The following is an 11079-nucleotide window of genomic DNA, read 5'->3' as shown; positions in this document are numbered from 1 at the left end:
ATCTTAAGAGACCTACACACTCCTCAATCTGACTTTGCCAACATTGCTTAATTAATAAAGCTAGCATATTATCATGAACCCTACTGTCCTTTTGCCAAATTATGTAAACATCCTACAGATTATAATGCACCAAATAAAGATGATGCTCATGATAGTAGGCTATATATTTATGGATCTATTCTCATTGTAGGTGATGCATACACTGAATCTTTAAAGTATTCAGAAATGTATACTTTCTATGCTTTATATTCCAGTTTCTTCTCTCTATCAAATTATATAATTTTTTCCACATCTTATGAGACTGAGAAACTTTGAAATAAAAAAAAAATCTTACAACTTGTGCCTGTATTTTCTGTTTATAATTATTCTTTTTTTTGTCTTGTGGAGGCTAATGAAAAGATTTCTGATATTTTCAGAATATGGAAGTGAAGTGACAAGCCAACCAGTCTCTAAACAACATCTGGAAAGAATATCAGAACAAATATTGTTTCAAGAACAGACTAAGAAATTTCCCAATCATAATAAATCATCAGAAACATCTTCATCTGGGGTTTTTGAATACTGTAATTTTCCCAATCCTAACTCATTAAAAGAGGATACTGGTAGGTTAATTTGTATTTTATTGATTACATGTATATATATTTATCCTTTACACTTTCTGTTGACCAATAACATCATTCTGGTATTTACTCTCAGGTAATACATGTATACTAATTTATTGAACCAGTATTTTGGATATCTGTTTTTTTTGTTTTTTTTGTTGATGAATTCATGTTTGCAAAAGGTCTTTCTGGTTTTGTTTGTTTGAATGGTAGTTATTGAAGAAATTTTGACACTTTTAATTCAGAGGTATGTCCATCTGGATACTGTTTGTGTACTTAAAAAAGCGGGCTTCGTATTTTAGCGGTTTTGGCGTGGACAGCAATGCGCTAATTCATGAATACCATTAAAAAATCATTTATACATACAATATAAAGCATGGATATGTGTAGCGCTAATTCATGATTGCGCTAACCACTCACTACCCAGTGATTGTGCTAAATTTTGAATACGCTAATTAATGTACACTTGCAGTATATCTGAATCTTAATAAAACATTTTTTGAAGCCTTTATTTTCTAGGACTTTAACATTCTTTAATAGGTCATTACCATAAAGAGCTAGGGGCACATGGTTACAAACTTAAGCTGGTGCAGATGATGATCAGACATGGAGATAGGACACCACTTCATACTCTAGCTGACCGACCTAACCCAAGAATCAGCTGTAAGTTTTCAAAGAAGGAGAAACATGTACACTGGATTGTGGGCAAGTTTATCTCCAGAATGCAAAATGAGGACGCTAATGAGAATTTTGAATTTTTGCACCCCTATCCAAATCAACCATATTGTCGGCAGTCATATTTAACTCCACAGGGAGCTGTGCAGGCATTGCTGAATGGTCTTAAAGCAAAGTACAAGTACGTTGATCAGTTGGATTTATTTGGACAAAATTTCAGTGAGAGAAAAATTATTGTGAAGAGTACAGTATACCCTAGAACTTATCAGAGTGCAAATGCTTTTATGTTTGGCTTTTTATCTGATTTCAATGCCATCGTTAAAATTCAGAAAGCTAGAACTGATCTGTGTTCAGAGAAGGATTCAGGACTGCGCTGTTATTGTACAGGCATGGAAAAGTATGCAACACCTCAAAGGAATATGAGAAAGATGAGTAAATCTTCAATACAGGCAGTGACAAACTTCAAAAGGAAAGTAGCCAGTATATTCCACATGGATGTCACAGAGATTAAGTCATTAACTCATGTTTTTGATGCGTTGATGGTGCGAGCTTGTCACAGTCTTCCTTATCCTTGTAATAAACAGAGAAATTCATGTGTAGATAGGAAAATGTTGGACACATTGTGGAGCTTAATTAGCACAGATATGCAACATAATTATTTTTATAATGAAAATCTTTTAAAAACACACCATCTAAGATTTCATCCTCTCCTAGTGGAGATGTATTTAAGAATGAAAAATGTCACCAAGCGGAGCTCCCGAACAAACTTTGTGTTATACTCAGGACATGACATAACAATGACTCCATTTTTAATGCTGTTGGGCATATTTGATGGGAAGTGGACACCTTATGCATCCTCTCTAGTCCTTGAATTGTATAGCAAGGAAGAGGAATCAAAGATACATTATTATTTGAAAATTATATACAATGGTGCTGACAGAACAAAGGATTTAAAATTTTGCAGAGGTTTAGAAATGTGCAAGTTTAAGTATTTTGAACAATTTGTTAATACTCATTTAAGGAATATGGGACTAAATGATTACCTCTCAGAGTGCTTCTCTTGATGATTTGTTATTGGTAGTAAGTATTTTGAATAGTTTGTGGATATTGAATTATTATTTTCATATGCATTGTGAAGATCAAAGTTTGACTGGAAGGTGGGGGGTGAAATAGCATTATACTGTCCATAAAATATGATTTCATTAGTTAGCTGCTGTGGGTCTTTTCTATGCATTTTTGACATTTTTCAACTTCTTCTCCAGAAGAAGTGGACCAAGTCATTTAATCTTGCCAAAGCACCCTCGGGTAAAGAGGGGTTCATGTTTGTTCAACTGAAGAGTCACTCTCTGTTGTAAGGGTAGACAATCATGAATTATGTAAATTTGGTGGCATGTTTTTCAAATCTTTATCTCAAGAACTACTGGAAAAATAAGAAAATTATAGAAAAGTCTCTTGACATAATGTATGTTCATAAGTTTTGTCCAAATTGTGTCCCCTTGGGATAGGGTGCAGCCACAGCAAAAGGATCAAATTGTTGTCTTGAATGTAAAAGAAAATTCTTTTCAAGAACATCAGAACAATCAATAGTGATAAATATATGCAGGTATCCTCAGATAGTGCAGGTCAAACTTTGTTCCAATTGTGGCTCCAAGGGAGAAAGTATAAATATTTTGCTAAGGAATAAATAGGGACAATTTTTTTGTCAAGAATAAGTGGGGGCACAAGAGGGAAGATGATTTGAAAATATTTTTTGTTTCCCATTGATTTCTATAGTAAAAAACACAAGTTTTACCAAAGTTTTTGAGTTATCTCTCTTTGTTTTCCCAAATAAGTAACATTTTTTGAAAATCCATATAAATATTAAAGATCATTCGAATATCTTACCTTTTGAAAGTGGACATGGAGGTAGGCGGGAGAATAATACATGTACCCCAGTACTGTCATTTGCAGTTCTTATACAGTGTCATGATGCCACATACCAGTAATAGCAGCTGGGATCATCAGACAATGTTTTACTTTTTCATTATAGCATCATTTCATACATGTTTTCTCTGTGTCAAAATATATTTTTGCATCAGAATGTATTATGGCTTTCATTTTGAATATTGATATATCTTTTTTGAATTCTATCTGATGAAAGGTGTTTGAACAAGACATGTTTTGATATTACCTAATTTTTGGACCGTATGGAGTTCTGAATGTATATCATTTTCTTTTGTTGAATTATTTTAGTGCTTACCAATGTATCTAACTTCAGTCACTGTGATATTTTGTATACTAGTATGCTTTAACAGAAAATATTTACAATCATGTTCAATTTCTATAACATATTTTTTGTATTATCTTTTGATTTATGATTTCAGCTCACATGAGGAAGGGCTTTATTTTTTTTCCTGAACTTTCTAATTATTCATGTGCATTTAACTATTGAAAAAGTTTTACAAATTATTAAATTAAAATTTTTTGCTATTGAAAATCATATTCCATTCACATATGAACATTTACTGTTGACATTGAAAATAAAGGTGTTTTTCTGTGCAATTCTTTTAACATGTTCCCTGAAAATATAGTTAGGTTCTTCTTACAAGTTACAATACTGCTACTTATGGCCGTAAAGTGGTGTACCTGAAAGAATTGGTTAATTTTGAAATGAAATATTTCATGTCATAAAAGACACAAAAGACAAATTTTAACAGACCAGTCTGTTAATTTTGGGACAAATTACTAAGATGGACTAAAGTTTGTGCTTTTAAGTTGTATTTTTTCAGTATTATTATATTTGAACAATTTAGGATATTCATAAATGTTGATCACAGGGGCATGACGTTTTTACCTTTCTTTTCATAAATAAAAAAATTTCCATAGTATTTAACAATAACCTTGTAATTATTATACTATGGAGAATTTTTTTATTTATGAAAAGAAAGGTTAAAGATGTAAAGCACCTGTGATATTAATATATAAACAGTAAACCCTGTACTAACAGACATTGTTCCAACAGCTGCTAAATGTGTGTTAAATTCATGGCTATGACTCCCTCCACCCTTTTCCCAAATTCATTTCAATTCATAGTTTTCAATCTTCCAAACTCCTATTATAGCTTGCTTGAGCTGAAAACTCAATTCAAGATAGATACTTCTTACTCTTAAACTTGGAATTCAAACAAGAGGGAAATTGGGCTAGGCATACTGTAATATGCAGCTGAAAAGATGATTATGATTAAAAAAAAATAAACATAATGAAAGCTTTATATTAAAAAAAAATCCATTGATAAATTATTGTGTCATAAGCAATTTGAGATTTTATTGGAATGGTTCAGTAAAATTTAGCACGGTAAGGAATAAAACCAATGAGATTGTTTTCATAGTAACAGAAACTTTGGTACATCCACTGTCCATGTTTGGATAAGGCTGAGTTGCTGTGGCACTGCTTGATGTAGCAGCTGTGGTCTCTAAGTCTGTAGACGTTGATTGTGTGGAAGTTGATTGCGTAGTAGTAGATTCTGTTGTGGAGAGTTGTATAGTTGTTGTCTGAGTTGTAGTAACAGTTGATTCTGTTGTGGGTTGAGTGGTGGTCTGTTGAGAAGTGGTTGTGATGGGTTGAGTGGTGGCTGTGGTCTGTTGAGTAGTGGTTGTGGTGGGTTGTGTGGTGGTTTGTTGAGAAGTGGTTGTAGTGTGTTGTGTGGTGGTCTGTACAGTTGTGGTTGGTTGAGAAGTGGTTGTGGTTGGTTGTGTGGTGGTCTGTTGAATAGTGGTTGTGATGGGTTGAGTAGTGGTTGTGGTGGATTGTGAGATGGTTTGTTGAGAAATGGTTGTGATGGGTTGTGTACTGGTCTGTTGAGTTGTTATTGTAGTGGGTTGTGTGGTGGTCTGTTGAGTAGTGGCTGTGGTGGGTTGAGTGGTGGTTGTGGTGGATTGTGTGCTGGTCTGTTGAGTAGTGGTTGTGATAGGTTGTGTAGTGGTTGTGGTGGGTTGAGTAGTGGTTGTGATAGGTTGTGTAGTGGTTGTGGTGGGTTGAGTAGTGGTTGTGATAGGTTGTGTAGTGGTTGTGGTGGGTTGCATAGTAGTGATAGGTTGTGTAGTGGTTGTGGTGGGTTGAGTAGTGGTTGTGATAGGTTGTGTGGTGGTTGTGGTGGGTTGAGTAGTGGTTGTGATAGGTTGTGTAGTGGTTGTGGTGGGTTTAGTAGTGGTTGTGTCTGACTCTGTTGAGGTTATGGGAGGTGCAGTGGTGGTGGATTCCATTGTGGTTGTCTGAGTGGAAATTTGAGGAGTGATTGTGGTTGATTCTGTTGCTGTGGTTTGTATGGTTGTTGGTTGAATAGTGCTGGTTGTTGATCTAGTTGTGGTGGAAACAGTGGTTGTTGTAATGAACTCATCCAAACATGACTGAGAAAAAGTATTGATGACTTCTTGGCGAACAAATCCTGATAAAGTTGTTCCACAATAGGTTGTAAGGCACTCCAGAAGGGAAGGTATTGTGTTTCTGCAATATGAAATTCTTGCTTGTTGTAATTTCTCAAAGTAACTGTTTGATATGTGCCTCCCAAATCAATAATTGGTCAATAGTATCTTATTTTAGCTGTAACAAAAATGCTACTTACGCACAGAAGTTGGCATCAGAGGAATAATCAACAGTTATACAGGAAGTTCTGATTGTAGTGAAGTCTGATGCACAACTCTGGACAGCAGTGGTCAGACCTATAAATTAAACAAGAGATTTTTATTTGGTACTTATCAATCTGATTAAAATCAGATCCTTTGCTCCACTCACATAGATCGCTACACAATCCAATCATGTATTTTTCTTTGCAAGCAATTGCAGCATTAAGCTCGCCTGTCCTGACTATATTATACCAGGCAACTTATTTGCAGTACATGGCCCACTGCCACAACCCTTCACTTGTTTTTCTTTTAAATTTATCCTTTTTTTCTTCATAGGGTAAGAAACTTTGTTTTATTGTCCTCACTTCTCTCACACCTTTGTTTCTTTGAATTATTTAGATTTGTCATTACAAGTAAAACTAGAGGTACTGTGAGCGATGAGCTCACTAAATGATACCCCCCGCCTCCCATATGGTTATAACTGGTGAAAAAGTCCATGTTTTCCTGTGGCCGGGAAACCCAAAATATGTGTCGGATCAAAAAGTAAAATAGGAGGTGCACAATGGCAATATGTAATAAAGATTCTGTGAAAGTTTCATCAATTTTCATTCAGTGGTATGAGAGGAGTTGCGGATAAGAGATGGGTACCCCAAAGCGTAACAGACGGACGGACGGACGGAATTAACGATTACTATATACCCTCCCGCTTTTCAAGCGGGGGGTATAATAAAATTAAAATATAGAATATTCATACTTGTAATGTCTGTGCTGCATATGCTGTTTATCTCCAATTCGAACTTGGTTACGTTGATGACACTTTTGAGCCGGGCATCCACGGCATATGAGGAGGAAGGTAGATCCGTTTTAATACAAGACACATATGCATCCTTGTATCTTCAAATAAAAATAACTGAAGCTTTTATCCTAACGATCGAAGCGAGAGTTGAAAATACTTCCTTTCAAGTAGCGTGTAGAAGCAAAATTGACAATTTATATGAGCACCCGCACACGAACAAAAAAAAATATAGTGCTCCACAGCAGTTTTACCAGTTTGACTTACGAGCATATAGTCCCGCTTTGTAGTATTGTTGTAACAGCGAACACCAAGCCCTCTAAGGTACTCACATCCACCGAGTTCCCCATAGGGTCCGTCAGAGAATCGAACACTCCACTGCTGGACAGGCATTTCTCAAACACCGATTCCTCGTATCTACATGTTCAAAAAGGTTTCTGATATCTTGGCAACTTGTTTATTTTACTTGTGGATATTGTAATTTGGTAAATAAAATTATAGAATTATACATTCGTACACTCGCTTGGCCGCTACTAATCTCAGGGAGATGGATATAGAGACTAAAATTTTGGTCTGACATTAGACTAAAATTTTAGTCTCTACCCATTTCGCTGAGATTAGGCCGCTACTTAAATAAAGGTACGGATGTCAAGCTGCAAAACACATTTTTTATGAATTATATTGATATTTTCATACAAGCCTTCTTGTCATTGAGTACACTATATTATTACTAGCAAAATTGATAACGTATTTAACTTAAAGGGAGTCGACTATGGATGATATTATGCATTGAATATGTGTGTGTGTGTGTATATATATATATATATATATATATATATATATATACTGTAGATCACTAAATTTTCGCGACACCTTATTTTCGCGAGATAGTCATTGATTCTTTATTATTGAGACATAATTTTCACGAATTGCTGTTTTTACTCTATATAATCATAAGGAATACTTTTAAACGCGAGAATGAAATTTTCGCGAGCTCATTGTCTCGCGTAATTACGCGAAAATAAAGTTCTCGCGAATAAAACGTGATTTACAGTATATATATATATATATATATATATATATATATATATATATATATATATATATATATATATATATATATATATATATATATATATATATATATATCAAAGTCTCTTTTTGTCAATACAATAAAAAACTTTAAAACACTTTTCGAAATATTTCAACCGTGTTACCGGCCTTCATCAGTCGTGTTTATTGCATAGCAATTGGAGTTGCTATGCAATAAACACGACTGATGAAGGCCGGTAACACGGTTGAAATATTTCGAAAAGTGTTTTAAAGTTTTATATATATATATATATATATATATATATATATATATATATATATATATATATATATATATATATATATATATGAAATATTGCTTAGGGAGACCACGGAAGATATATTATCTGGCTTAGGGAGACCGCTGGATTAAGGCGACCTTTTTTGGTCTCCCTAATATTTTGACCTCATGAGTATTTCAAATGTCGTGTTTTTGGTAAATAAACAGTCTTCCATTAGATAAAAGTGATGTTTTTGTCTGCGATTTAACATTAAAAAGTAGTCAAATTTCTATCATATTACCTGAAAAAGAAAAGAATGTATTACCTGTGTATAATTTCAAAGGATATTTTTTCAGCATTGTGGAGACCACGGAAAACGTGCAATTTAACAAAAAATCTTGCATATATAATTTTTTCCGCGTTAAATTATTTTAAATGAGTGTTTCTTCGACTTATTTTTCCATTTTTTATGTTAAAAAACTAAAGAGGAAAAATATTCTAAATTTATGCATCAAGTTCTGAATTCTTAGCAAGTGCTTTCCGTCATTTGTTCCGAATACCATCGGAATGCCTCTTCAGTTTTCAGAAAATGACCTTTCAACACCCCTAATTGTTGAGAAAGAGTTGTATTGCGGTAAGTAACTTAAATAATACTTAATACTTTTTTTTAATACACAAGGCAAGCATTGATTTTTTTTGAGGGGGAGAGGGGGGGGTGTAGTAATTTTACTTTGAAGAAGGAAAGATTATAAATACGTATTTGAACCTGAAGGAAATTCGAAATAAAGTTGATATCAGTATATTCTTTTACACAAGTCCACAAACAAAATTTAAAGACAAAGCCGAATATAGAAAAAAGTAGCATCGCAAGCTGAGGCACCTATTCAAGCTATATGCTTGGGTCCCCTCAGAAATAACGTTTACCTCTTAGTCTTATGATCATTTCTTTCTTTTGCCTTATGATCTTTTTTCATTTGCTTATCACCAATTTTTTGTTGGTAGCCTCGCCCAACCTGAATCTGATAGGGTGTTTTGGTTGTACTACCCCCCCCCCCCCCCTTTTTCAATTACCTTACCCCTACACTGTACATGAAAACTTTAAAGATTATATTTCAAGGTGTTGGAAAATCATTTTTTTCATAACATTATTTATTTTGTATTTCTATTAGGCCTAATCAACAATTCATTGTCGCAGTCTATAACCTGTAGTTCCCTGCATTATTTTCAGCAATATTCGGTGACAGAAATAAAACAATCGTTTGAGATTTAACCCCCCCCCCATCCCCAAACAAATGAAACTGAAAAATGTTTGGTTGTTTTAACCCCACTTTTAACTGTAATATTAATTTTTTTTATATTATTTAATTTCGTTTATATTTTTATGAGTTTATTTCGTATTTTTCCTTTTAAAATTAAGTCAACAAATATGTGCACGAGTTAATAAATTAGCCTGCTGGTTCCCTGCATTTTCAGTGACAGACTCAGAGAACCAGAATATTTCAGGGAAGAACGACAAGATCAACGAGGAGGCTCAAAACAGTATTGAGGTTTGTTTATTTTGTATTTACACTTTATAAATTAGGCCTATTATCTTTATGGAAAACTCTGTGTGCAGATGGATATTTAGGGGCCTACATTTTAAATTTTATAGGCCTAAGTCGGTTAAAATGGCACATGTATTTTCGGTGACATGACTGTCACCAGCCCGCGTGTTTACATGTAACGTTGCCTGTTTACATTTAGCTACTGACCCTCTAAACATCTCGTAATCTTGTTTTTATGTTAGTTTACTATGTGTAACTTTACTGAAAGTGTTATATAGATTTATAGCGATCTCTTCGATCTCTTTATATTTAGGTGAAGAGAAATTTGGGACTATCAGTAGCTAGATGCTAAGTTAAATGTTTATAGATTTGCTCACCCACAACTTACATACAGTGGTCCTAGACATATATCATGAAGCACTAAAGCTTCTTGAAAAATATGCCTACTTGAAGTCTGCGTGATTCATACATCAATACAGTCTATGCGAATGTTTTTTTTTACCACACAGGGCATTCGGTCCTGTATAATTAATCAACAAACAGGACTTAATCAAATTTTGTCAGACCGAAAAAATCCAAATGTAAACAAATGGAACACCTGAAAATTAGTGAAGGAAAATGATAATTTGTTTGGCACAATTAATTAATAATTGTAGAAAAATTGAATTTAATATGTTGACGATACAACCGTTATGGCGAGCACAGATATTTATTTTGTTATAATTTAGATCAGGCTCATTAAACTGCACGTGACATTTAGTGTGTCTAGACTCTGATGTCACATTACCTCTTATAAATGTAAGTAATACATTTCCAAAAAGAAGCCTGAACAGTGCTGAAAGTAAATGAAGAACGTTTTGTTTACTATATTTATCTTCAATGTTTATCCATTAAATCAGGGCATGTTTACTTTTAGTTGAACTTTTGCTGCTATTCTTGCAAGAACGTAGCTTTAACAAGTGATGCATTGTGGGTCCAAGTTACGGCGTCAAAAAATTCTATCGAATGAATGTGCAGTCGTCCAAATTTTCTCTTCGCACAGAGCATGCAGAGGTTAGTCTTAAATTGAAAGTGAAAACGAGGCAGCACGTGAAAGTCATTATTGGCTTTCAGAGATTGTTTAAGAAATATAATGACTTTGTATTGACCAATCAGATTACCGGACTTCACAAAGTTATATAATATATGGTTATATGGACTCATGGCAATTGATATTGACCGAAGACTCAGAAAGTGATAGCGACTGAGCTTGTGAAGTCACTATCATTTCCTTTGTCTGAGGTCAATATCAATTGCCATGAGTCCTTATAATGACATAATTTGAGCATTCACTGAAGTCCATAATAGTTATATATTATATAAATGGTGCCTGTTTTGGAGGGTAACAGTTGAAATTGACACCCCAAGGAAAACCATTGTCAACCGACGCATCAGCGGTTTCATTATTTCTGCACTCGCAAGCATGTTTCGTCTGTCGTTTGTTGTTTTCAAGTAAGCTACATCAGACGCAAGCTTTTATTGACGTCAAGTTTATTCCGGTTCTTTCAAACG

The 11079-nt window shown here is 34.2% G+C and overlaps 2 protein-coding genes and 1 long non-coding RNA gene across 3 annotated transcripts; 2 read left to right on the top strand and 1 right to left on the bottom strand.

Annotated features, from left to right (window-relative positions):
* The first annotated feature begins 390 nt into the window (after positions 1-390).
* Positions 391-3818, top strand: LOC134275950 (2-phosphoxylose phosphatase 1-like). The gene is made up of 2 exons (XM_062758233.1): positions 391-602; positions 1143-3818. The coding sequence occupies exons 1-2, from the start codon at positions 392-394 to the stop codon at positions 2339-2341; spliced, it is 1410 nt and encodes a 469-aa protein (XP_062614217.1). The 5' UTR covers position 391; the 3' UTR covers positions 2342-3818.
* A 721-nt stretch (positions 3819-4539) lies between these two features.
* Positions 4540-7251, bottom strand: LOC134275951 (mucin-2-like). Its single transcript, XM_062758234.1, has 5 exons — positions 7181-7251; positions 6939-7088; positions 6633-6772; positions 5878-5974; positions 4540-5759 (listed from the first exon to the last, which is right to left on the bottom strand). The coding sequence occupies exons 1-5, from the start codon at positions 7249-7251 to the stop codon at positions 4580-4582; spliced, it is 1638 nt and encodes a 545-aa protein (XP_062614218.1). The 3' UTR covers positions 4540-4579.
* Positions 7252-8589: 1338 nt separating this feature from the next.
* LOC134275948 (uncharacterized) lies at positions 8590-10572 on the top strand. The gene is made up of 3 exons (XR_009993950.1): positions 8590-8618; positions 9458-9531; positions 10445-10572. It is a non-coding gene; the product is annotated as an uncharacterized LOC134275948 (long non-coding RNA).
* The last annotated feature ends 507 nt before the right edge of the window (positions 10573-11079 follow it).

This window comes from Saccostrea cucullata, unplaced genomic scaffold (genome assembly GCF_032062105.1).
Source record: "Saccostrea cucullata isolate Sc308-1 unplaced genomic scaffold, CSIRO_AGI_Scuc_v1 ctg8331, whole genome shotgun sequence".
In the NCBI taxonomy this organism is placed as follows: Eukaryota; Metazoa; Mollusca; class Bivalvia; order Ostreida; family Ostreidae; genus Saccostrea; species Saccostrea cuccullata.
The sequence above is the reverse complement of the archived record's forward strand: the minus strand, read 5'-3'. Positions and strand labels throughout refer to the sequence as shown.

Coding starts and splice junctions, on each gene's coding strand:
- LOC134275951 (XM_062758234.1), bottom strand. CDS start 7,251: ATGTCAGACCAAAATTTTAGTCTCTATATCCATCTCCCTGAGATTAGT. Junction 5,975..6,632: donor ATGCAGCACAGACATTACAA/GTATGAATATTC, acceptor TTTAATTTATAG/GTCTGACCACTGCTGTCCAG. Junction 5,760..5,877: donor TCTGATGCCAACTTCTGTGC/GTAAGTAGCATT, acceptor TTCATATTGCAG/AAACACAATACCTTCCCTTC.
- LOC134275950 (XM_062758233.1), top strand. CDS start 392: ATGAAAAGATTTCTGATATTTTCAGAATATGGAAGTGAAGTGACAAGC. Junction 603..1,142: donor CTCATTAAAAGAGGATACTG/GTAGGTTAATTT, acceptor ATTCTTTAATAG/GTCATTACCATAAAGAGCTA.